This window comes from Crinia signifera, chromosome 1 (genome assembly GCF_055691185.1).
Source record: "Crinia signifera chromosome 1, ASM5569118v1, whole genome shotgun sequence".
Lineage (NCBI taxonomy): Eukaryota > Metazoa > Chordata > Amphibia > Anura > Myobatrachidae > Crinia > Crinia signifera.
Genome location: NC_139217.1, coordinates 222,257,343 through 222,269,185, shown reverse-complemented (window position 1 = coordinate 222,269,185; position 11,843 = coordinate 222,257,343). Strand labels below are relative to the sequence as shown.

Here is an 11,843-nt window from a genome sequence, read left to right as displayed (position 1 = left end):
TAATGGAATTAAAAACTAGAGAATCCCACCTACCAAAAGGTATTGGGGACTAGGGGATCAGAATTCAGGAGGCAGACCAATATAAAACTACATACCAGGTGTGTGGAGCTGGAGCAGTAACCAGCTGTGGAAGGATGATATCTCTGGTTCTGGGAAAAGTAGAGACAAGCTACTAGTGTCCATCAAAGGGGGAGAGTCCCAGCTTTTGGAATATACGCTTAGAAAAACTCCAAGTCAGACAGAACCTGAAATATCTGACTGGGAAGAGCAATTAACAGGCTTGGATAGGGACCACTGCTTTGAAGTCAGATATCTCCAGTTCCCAAGGGCCGATTTTTAAAATTCTTGTACCCATGGAAAGAGGGGACCCTCAGCTTTCAGCCTAGAAAGAAAATACATTTCCTAGCAGAACCACTGGTGGTGATGCAGTGTAGTCTGGAGCAAGTTTTGACATCTGTTCCGGAATAAATGAGCTGCCTAAAATTACTGACTATCATTGCATAAGATTACTCTACTATCATTGCATAAGATTGCTGTCTCCTTTGAAATAATGCTGGAGGATAATATCAGTGACAGCATCAGAGTAGACATGTCAAACAGTCTGTATATGCAGATATGTTTATATAGTTTGCTGACATATATATATATATATATATATACTCATATATATATATATATATATATATATATATATACTCAACATAAGTTCCGCACTCACAGCCATCCGATTGTTCATATCGGGGTGCTCCCCTAAGGTATCAGAAAACCTGTACCACCAATATTAGCAGATATGGTCCTTTTATTGGTTCAATAAGGGCACTCACCAAATTCTTGTGAAAAAGATAAATTTGAGGTTTATTACATCACCATTTCAATGCGTTGGATCACATAAATTTCATTACTTGAGGTCAACGTTTCGGCCACAAGTGGCCTTCCTCAGGACAGTGCAGCATACAAAAACCTCACAGCTCCAGAGACCAGGATACACTGAGGCTGCTTCCCAGCTGTCCATATATACCTTGCACCTTAATGAGAAATCACTACACCTGTGTAAGCCCAAGATGGTGGCTCACTTGGGTCATAATTATAGTCACATGGCTAATCCAGGCTTAATGATCGGTCTATATTACATCTGGTATGCCACAACCAACATGGCCGTGCATTTCATCCTATCTACAATGTAAAGATTATAGTAAAACACCATAGTATGTATGATTTAATATGGTGTTTGAGCTGCCACCAGCCTGAACTAGGTATATAAACCCACAGCAGACCAACAGTGGCATACCTTTGAGAAAGTTGTCTGAGCACAACGAAATGCGTCAGGTTAACCCTTGTCTGGACATTGGATACCATCTTTACACCCCCAACCTGGATGTACAAATTGGGTAACCAACTACCTGCTAATTTCTGGAGCCTTCCTTCCGTGAAGTGAGGTATTTCCATCTTGCCCACCAGTGGAATCAGAGACCAAGGCCTCCAGCAGGAACAACCAGACACCCACAAGTACAAGCCAAACCCGAATTCCATACCCATTCCCAGCCAAGCACTTTCCCTTCCCCCCATCCTCCACGTGGGGACATCAAACCCGAACAAAAGGACAGCACTACTTTGGAACAAGCGGGACTCACTTAAGTATCCATTGGTCATAATAACTTTCAATATAGACAAGTGGTTTATTGTATGCCTGTTACTTCTCTCATAAGTGCAATATGATTATGTTATATGTCAAATTTTATGTGTACTTTTACTAATTCGTTTTTATTATTATTCTTATTTGATGTGATAATTAAATGAATTCATACTTTGTGATACCCAATTGATCAACCTTATTTAATTCAATTAATTTCAAGTTTATCTTTTTATTAATTGTAAACATAATTTATTGTTATAGTATTTATATTAATTCTTTGGGCGCTCCACACACCCCCCTATTCCTTATCTTGCATTTACCACACCTGGGGATTGAACCTCCCCTCCGTGTGAGCAGCCCACAAAATAACCACCCCCACCAAATCACCTGGTGGTGATTTGCTCTTTTTCCTAGTTATTTTTTAACCATCTACACCCTTAATGAAAGTGTGTTTTACATCTTTACAAAGCAGGATACACAATTCATAGGAGTCGACATGTGTCAAGTTTTTCACTGCAACAAAAACATACAAGTCTAATTTATTTTTTAAACACATCTCTCATGTCTAACACCAACAATGTGTTTTTGGGTCACCATTTCTACTTGCAATGTTTGTTAAATGTCGTATGCTCATGGACACTATTTTGCCCACAATCTCATTAATATTTACCTTGGACATAAATTTTGCACTTTGCTATCTCCGAATAAATTTATTTATCACACTCTGTATGTAAGATGCCAGGAAGCACATTATTGCAATCACATATCTCTAGCAAAGGTTCCCAACATCTGCCTATCTGTCTGTAATGTCTTATTTGTTACAATATTAGATGATGTTTGCACACAAACCATTTTGTCATGCTTGGTCGACACACATCTTCACCTGTGAAAATAACTATGAAAAACCATCACTGTTTGTTTCTACACATATGCATTCCTAGACAAATGTCTCATTACCCCCATGTTTGCCTACCTGACCCACTCCATGAGGTACTCAATGCTCTGGTCCTGGAGTTAACTGGCATACCTTCCAACTTCTGAAGTTCCATAGTCGGGACGATGCTCCTGCGCGCCGGAGCCGCGCCGAAATTTTCGGGGGCGTGGCCTAAATTGGGGGCGTGGCCTATACTCGCGGCTCTTCCGCGAGGCCACGCCCCCATTTTGCCGCTATGGGGGCATGACCCAGAGGCTCTGTGAGCCTTTAGCCATGTCCCCAGTCCCCTGGCTGCGGGAATAGACGCTGTGCGCATGCGCACAGCGTTTATTCCCCGCTGCTTAGCAGCTGACAGGGGGGACTCCCAACAGCCCCCCCACACCGCGGGACACTGCCGCCCGCGGGTGGGACATCGGGACAGGCCCTGACAATCGGGACTGTCCCGATAAAATCGGGACTGTTGGGAGGTATGAACTGGTAATGTATGAGTAACATCACCTGCAGGGAAACAGCTTTCTCACCTATTAAGTAGCTCAGCACAGGTGCTGACAAACATAAATTACCTGGTAAATGGTGGAGATGAACATTTTCTTCCTCATGGAGAGGGTCAGCAAGGCAAACATGATCAAGACATCACTTAATTCACCTAAACACCATACTCAATGATGTGTATGTACACACAAATATTGTTTTTCGTTTACACAATGAACACAATAAATTACATATCCAACACGTGCTTTTAATGGGGTTAAATAATTTTTATTGCTGTTAAGCATCACAGCTAAATGTATCTTTATGTAAAAGAAAAAAATTAGAAGAAATATCATATAACAAAACCCAGGCAGAACAAGAAGTGCCATTACATGAAACATGTGAGACACAGCAGGTGCATGGTGAAATGAAAGCCCACACCAGCATCCGACCTGCATCATCCAGGACTAATGCTAACCAGGATCCACAGCATCAAACCAATACCCTGCATTTCCAGATTTTAAATTAAAGATTGAAGTACCCTTTGCACGGGAATGAATAGAGTTAGCACACAGGAAGTGGCACACCACTGCAAAGGACAATATTTGGGGCCAAATCACAGACAAAGTCAATAAGGTAACATGGTGACATTACTTCCGCCCACTTTTCCCCTTGGTTGATGGGGACTTGGGGGCAGCGGGTTTTCGCCCTCTTCACACAGTGGGCAGAGGAGGCTCGGCTGAAGATGAAGGTTGTGGGGCAGCTTGGGGTGGGACAGCAGATGGGATTGCTGCTTGGCCCGACATAAGCGACCTGGCGGTGATGACAAGGCCGAATGTCATTCTAGCGGCTGAGTTGCTCCGCAATGTTATTCATTGCAGCTGCCAGAATGTCATTCTGGCGGCTGGACTGCTCCGATAGATGAGTCGTGGCAGCCACCTACTGCACCAGCAATGCCACATGCCACTCATGACGGATCCCAGTCTCCACCCCTTGCTGCAGGATACTGTTCAGCAGCTGGTTGCCAGTCGGATCCACAGGAGTTGGGGGAGCCTGTGGGCGACCTGATGGAAGAGGCTGCTGTACTGGTGGGCATGAAGAGGAAGGGTCTGGTGACTCAGGACTTTCCAGCTCAGCTATGGTAAAAATACAAAACATTGTCACCATCACATCAATAAACAATGTATGTTAGCAACAACAATGCATTTTTCAAATTTACCTGTGAGCTCAGCAGCAAACATCTCCACCGGGAGCTCGCTATCCATATTGGATACCCCCCTGGTCTCTACCTCATCAATCACATCCAACGTCTCGAGCTCCAGGGGGGTATACTCCAAACTGGAGGGCATAGCCCCCCTCCCGGTGGACATGCTGTGAGCATACCGGTCAGTCATCTTCCTCTTCATGCCACTTTTGAAATCTTGCCACCTAAAAAACATAAATACAATGTACAATCACTACATATCTTCACCACTCTGCTACTGCACGGCATTAGTACTGTACATTTATTAGTGTGGCTGGTATGGTATGTATCTGTATACGTTTGCAGCCCACACATTTCTGTAACCATTATGAAGCATGACACTATCACATATTTCACTCATTAGAAGCCTAACTGCAAGAACATATCTCATTATGTTGAATTTAGAGCAGGCATGTCCAAACTATGGTCCTCCAGCTGTTGTGAAACTACACATCCCAGCATGCTTTGCCAGTTTTGCTATTAGGGAGTGTTCAAACTATGGCAAGACATGCTGGAATGTGTAGTTTCACAACAGCTGGAGGACCACAGTTTGGACATCCTTGATTTAGAGGATTCTTATGACACATTTTTCAACAAGTACTTTTTACCACCACACTCAAATATGGCCCTAACCTCACCTCACACCAATGGTGCAGGTATCATCTATATATGTGGCTTATTACACATGGTTAACTGTTAATAATATTTATAGAATGCAAATCACCTCATGTCAAGCACTCCCATCTATGATTGTGTTCACATGTATCATTGAAGTTTCACACTATCTACAAACACACCTTGATATTAATTGCTATAGACACATTTAACATATATACACACATATTTATTTTTTCCCAAATCTTGAACTTCGCAGAGGGGGTCAGCTTTCTGGGAGCTAACTCTATCCATTCCCGTGCTGGGGGGACCAAAATTATTAATTCTGCCTCCAGAAATGCAAGGTTTTTGGCTTTTTTTGCTGGGATCCTGGCTAGCATGCTTCCTAGATGATGCAGGCCGTTTCCTGGTGTGTCCAGTCACCTCACCATGCACCTGCTGGATCTCACATGTTTCAAGCACATCTTGTTCTGTCTGGTTGCTTGGACCTGCTTCAGGCTCTGCACTTTTCACAGGGTCTGCTTGAGTGGTTGACCATTGCTCTGACTGTTGGCGGTTTCTCGCTCTGCTCCTCCTCCGCTCTGATTCCCTGCTCAAGATAGCCTCATTCATGGACTCCAGTTTTGCACGCAGTAGGGCATCTTCCGCAGCAGAATCAGTAGACTCAGACCCAGAAATGTTTGCAGCAAAACTACATTGCATCTGCCTAGCTATATATAAGGAAAACTCCCGCAGAAAAAACGGCGTAAATTACGCTGTATGAACGCACCTGTGCACAGTGCCAGATTAAGCCTTCAGAGGTCCCGGGGCACTTTAGACAGGGGGGCCCCTTGCACTTGTCATTACTGGCCGCAAACTGCATGGGAGAATATTTTTGTCAAAACACAGAGTAAAGGCAGTATAAACTTGGTCAATGGGTTTTATATAGATAGATAGATAGATAGATAGATAGATAGATAGATAGATAGATAGATAGATAGATAGATAGATAGATAGATAAATGTGTGGAAAGTGGCACTCCTTTGGACTTTACAAAAATGACAACACAGACGCAATCAGCTCCAACATTTCGTTTTTTTCAGGTATAGAACCATTTCTTTGAGTGCAGCACCCGGGCAGTTGTCATGTGTATCTTGGAGTGCCGGTAACCAGGTTATGTGTATATATATACACACATACATACATACCACATGAAATGCCTGTGTTTGTCCCTCTGCACCTTACTTTGTAAGAGATCTCACAGTCCCAGTGCTGCCTCTGATTAAAAACCCTCCCATGACTAGGCTGCTGCTGTTCTCCATGGGCCTGAGAAGCATGTAATGAGCTCCACCAATCAGAGTTCAGCACAAACATCTCAGCCTCTGCCCTCTTGTGCAAAGTGTCATGGGACTTAGTCAACTCCCAGTAATGCACTGCACACTTGTGCAATCAGTGTGCCTTGGCTCCCGATGCTCAGCACCACTAATCATTGTCACATTGGCAGATAGGTGAAGCTGCAGCACTACCCCACTCCCATGCACAAAACCTTTAGCTAAAAACTTTCAAATACATGACAACCACAGGTGGGCCCTAGCTAGAGGGGGGCCCAGGGCTACTGACCCCTTGTGCCCCCATTATAATCCGGCCCTGTGCAAGGGTCCTGTTTGTCAACTTCAGCTCGGCTTTCAACACAATCATCCCCAAACTACTCCGCCTAGGAGTCCATGAAGCTATGTGTTCTTGGATTGTGGTCTTTCTGATGGATAGAAAACAAGTTGTGAAAGTGGGGAAATTCACCTGCCAAGTGCGGTCCATCAGCAAAGGAGCCCCCCTGGACTGTGTACTCTCACCCCTGCTCTTCTCCCTGTGCACCAACAACTGCACCTCAGAGGCGCAATCAGTGAAGTTAATCAAATTCGCTGATGACACTACCATTATTGGCCTTATCAAGGATGGGGACGAATCGGCCTACAGATAAGAAGTGGACCAATTGGCCCGGTGGTGCAGCAGCAACTCAAAACCGTTGAGATGGTAGTGGAGTTTAGGAAGAAGGATGTTGGTGTTCCTCCGCTAACAATTGCTGACAGTGTGGTGTTGCTAGTGGACTCCTTCAAGTTCTTAGGAACCACAATCTCCCGAGACCTTAAATGGGGGTCCAACACTGATACTATTGTTGGAAAAGCACAGCAGAGGCTATTCTTCCTTAGGCAACTGAGGAAGTTAAACATCCCACAAAAGCTTCTGCTCCTCTTCTACTCCGTGATTATGGAGTCTGTACTGTGCTCCTCAATACTGGTCTGGTATGGCTCCGCCAGCAAGAGAGACAAATGCAGACTCCAAAAGGTAGTCAGAACTGCAGAGAAGATAATCGGGACAGACCTTCCCTCTGTCCAGGACCTGTACCTGTCCAGAGCAAAAAAGCAGGCAACGAAGATAGTCAAGGACCAACTACATCCTGGCCATGGCTTGTTTAACCTGCTGCCATCAGGCAGACACTACAGGGCTATTCCCACCAGGTCCACCAGAAGCCTAAAAAGTTCCTTGCCTCAAGCAGTTCATGTGAACTCATGAACACCTCACTGTCTAGTCGCGCCATAACCCTTTGCACATAATCTAACACGGTGTCCCCTCAGAATAACTTTTTGTATGACTGTACATGTTCCCCCACCTGTCTATATTGTTTATACTGTATGCTGTTTACTTGTTACCCACCTGGCTGCTGCACAGCAAACTGAAAACAAATTCCTAGTATATGCAAGTATACCTGGCCAATAAAGCTGATTCTGATTCTGATATTTACATGCATGATCTGGTTTGCAGTATTATAATATAGTTACCTCCCCTCCTGCATTCTGCAGGAGACTCCATGACATAGCAACAATCTCCCTATCTCCCTCATCAGAGGCACAAGCTTATGACCAGAAAAACAGACGCAGTGCGTCCATAATTGATAAAGCCGCCCAGTGTGCGGCAAAATGCGTCTTTCTGAGGATCCACAAGCTCCTGTCTCGAAAAGTGCAACTCAAGGGGAACCGATACATCGTGCACATTGCACCCAGCAAACCCCCAGCACGGAGACACCTGCAGCGGCGCACACAAACCACGGCAGGCGTTGATATTCGGCTTCTACACGGCCTCCTGCCCGGCGCATTTCAGCTTGTTCTCCCCATCACGATCAGACAGCCTCACCCGGCTTTATACCCCGGCGGCTCAGCGGGGAGATGCTGCATAAACCACGGATCACATGTGGACACTAATCACTCACCTTTAGTTTGCCAGCCAGCTATTTCAACAAAGCGGCAATCCAACAAGCCTTGGACATCAAGCCACCCGCAAATACAGGGTAGGCATGCACCTGCACACGTAAGTGAGCCTTTAAACACCAATTGTTCCTTGCCATTTGCCACACACTCAGCATAAGGGACTTTTTGGGACTCCAAATCACAAGTGTGGACTAACTCACAGTGTGGCCATTAACATCTTAAAGTGGACCATTGAGTCTCTATACCAAATTAAAGGTCTCCATCTGACCAATTGCCTAAATGTGGTATTAACATCAGGCGGACACCAATTACAGTATATGTGTGTACTTTTGACGTTGATTTTACTACAGTTCATAATATTATATTCAATTGAGCAAATTTATTATTATTTTTTATATATTTTTTCTTTCTTTCTTTATTTATTTATTTATTAATTCTTTTCTTTTAAGGTTCATTTTTCTTTATGTTTATTATACTTCATTTTTTATAATAAAGTTTTTTATATATTTGTATATGTAATTGATTCATTTTCTACATCCAAAGCGCCTAGTGGTAATTTTTTCTACTATCTCCCTCATTAGTCTAGAAATCTCCCTCATGTTTCCTAGCCCATATTACACTGTTACATCATAGTTACCTCCCCTCCTGCATTCTGCAGGACACTCCCTGACATAGCAACAATCTCCCTCTTTCCCTCATTAGTCTAGCATATCTCCCTCATATCACCTAGCCCACATTACACTGTTACATCATAGTTGCCTACCCTCCTGCATTCTACAGGAGACTGCATGAAATAAGAGCAATCTCCCTCTCTCCCTCTTTAGTCTAGCAATCTCCCTCACTTCACCTAGCCCACATAACACTTAAATGTTTTGGGGGAAAAACGGAATGAGATATATATACATTTACATTACAGTACAGTAGCTCTTACTAACTGCTTTGGGTTCATCTATATTTGGATATAAGTCATTTTTAAATATTCATCTCAGTTGTAGCAGTACACAGCCATGCTTCTAGGTGCCACCTTCACAATCTATTTTCAAAATATCTCCATTTATGGAACTAGACACGCCATTTCAGTGGAGACTGACACACCATCTCAATGGGGTGCTGTGCAAAATTCTACTACCAACTATCATCTCCATGAAAGTAGTTTTCAAAAGTAGGCAAGTATTATTATATAATACTTACGCAGTTCCACTCAGTGAGAATTTTGATTGGATTGTAATAGTACTTGCATTATCATTGTGGTTGTCTTCCTATAATAGCAGTGCTATTGAAGGCAATAACCCCTTTAAATGTAAGGATTTTAGCTGTCCATTAAATAAATAGAGCCTTACATTTTATCATACTTCATACAGTACAAAATAATTTAGAAGATATGCTATATAATAGACAAACACACACACACACACACACACACACACACACACACACAAACCACACACACAAGCACTATGTCAGGTTCTTTGTAAAAGCACAGAGCCATAAGTAGGTTAGTGCAGGGATTTTGTTAGCTGAATGAAAGCTTTTCAAATAAAAATAAGTGGACTCCTGAACTTAAAGGACCTGCTGGCGATTGTAGTGCTCTAGGGTCTTTCAATTGTTCAGTACTATTCAATGACCACACCCCTTACTTTTAATATGAGGTGGGGGGGGGGAGGGCACCAATTCTCTATAAAAATTTGTATTTGTGGCTCTGTAAAAGCATGGTATTGGCAGCAATAAAATCTTTCATCAAAGTCTAACAATGGAATCTGAAAATAAGGAGCGGTTGGTAACTTTAAATGTATTACTTTATATTTTTATGTGATGTAAATCAAGTAATAGTCATTTGTTGCATTTTCTATTCGAGAATAAAAGTTGGAGGCAGTAATAGAAATGAAGTGTGTTTAAAAACTTTGCTTGCACACTTACACTTTTTCAGTTCCGTAACTTTTATAATCTACTGCTGCAGATACAGATACAATAAGAGCAGGCATGCCATAGCCCACCAGGTAGAAGTATTTCCGTTTTGAATTTTCACTCTCAAAGACTTCAACCAGCATGATGTATAGCTGAACTCCTTCGAGGAACATCCAGGTAAATGCCGCCAAGAAGAAAAAATGAAGAAGTGCAGCAAAGACAGCACAAGCAATCTACGATAAAAGTTGAGAATATAGAGAAATTAAAGCAACAGTTTTTGTTTTTACATATAATTCATATAATTTAGCTTTTATATACATGCATAGATTTATGAGGCAACATGTATTTTAGGTTTATTGGTCATTGAAAACACAGAAACTATTGATTTCATTTCTTACATTTTATTTAATGTAAAAGAAATTTGGGGCTAAACATTAAACGGGATTTTTCAGAGGCAAAAGAAAGTGAATTTGCTGTAAATTAAAAATGTAAACATATGAAAGCCAATATCTACATGTTTTGCTCTTTAATCTGACCCAATAACTATACCACTTTTATTTACTACCACTATAGTTTCTGCTCCTTCACCTCAACACCACAACCATTAAATTCATCCATTTTTAATCATTTAGGTAGAGCATTTCAGACAAAGGCCTTATTCAGACATGCTCGCACGGCTGATAATTTTTGGAGTCCAGAGATCAGGTAATTTGCAGGTTTTCACAGCATGAAATTCCGCCCTGTGAAAACCTGCAAATTGCTTAGCACAGCTTGCAAAAATATTGAATGCCTGTGATTAAATGCAAAGCCACAAATGATTTTCCCACTGTGTGCAGTCTGTGCTTAGCCCAGCAATTACTCAGTGCCTGCGATAGAAACAGGCTGTTCAAGGCCAGAGCTGATGCCACACGACTTTCCCCAAACACCTGGGCACACCTGCATTTTCCCAACACTCCTGGAAAATGGGCCATTACCCTCCACATATACCGGCTTTCTGTCAATCACTTTGCGAATGGCCAATGATAAAAAAGTAGCAGGATTTTATCACAGGACAGCCTCGTACAACCCGACCAGATAATTTGCAGATGTGTGATCAGGACTGAATTAGGCCCATAGTGTATAAAACCCCTACAACCAACTATTAGCAAAACATATAAAGTATTAGTAAACAATGGAAACACATTTGTAGCACTCATAAATGCTACAAACATAGTTGATTTTGAATGCATTTGCAGTACACAGCTACAATATTATAAAAAACAAGCTGTTCGTACATATATTGAAAATATTAAATAAGAGAGAAAGATGGATTGCAAGATCAGAGGGCCTAGTCAAAGCCACTTGACTATATGGTTAGTCTTATAGGACAATTCATTAGCCCAGATAACTTTTTGGGCATTTAAGACATTTAGGGCTTGATTCAGATCTGATTGCTAGGCTGTGTATACTCTAAGCCTAGCAAGCAGACAAGCCCCGCCATCAGCTGAGCCAACCCCCCCACACACACACGCGGAAGAATACCTTAACTATCATGCAAGGGGATGAGTACTCTCTCTAATATGTTTCACTCTACACTTCTTATCTTCTTTGTGTCTATTTTTTTTTTTTTTTTTTCATTTTGATTTTGGGTTGTTGCTTGTCCTAAGATTGTTTTTTTTAATTCAGTATTTTTTATTTTTCCATATACATTTAAATACATACATTTTAAAATAACAATACCCCTTTTCACATACAAATATACATTACAGACATATTTACAATACAAAACATACAAGTACAGGTCATCTTATAGATTTCCAT

The 11,843-nt window shown here is 42.1% G+C and overlaps 1 protein-coding gene across 20 annotated transcripts in view; it reads right to left on the bottom strand.

Moving 5' to 3' along the window:
• Positions 1 to 11,843, bottom strand: part of ADGRL3 (adhesion G protein-coupled receptor L3) — a 1,133,398-nt gene that overhangs the window by 328,052 nt on the left and 793,503 nt on the right. For all 20 annotated transcript variants that reach the window (XM_083179292.1, XM_083179295.1, XM_083179293.1 and 17 more), the window contains one exon: positions 10,056 to 10,276. In XM_083179292.1, the coding sequence (XP_083035418.1) occupies positions 10,056 to 10,276 (221 nt within the window). The remainder of the gene's footprint in view (positions 1 to 10,055; positions 10,277 to 11,843) is intronic.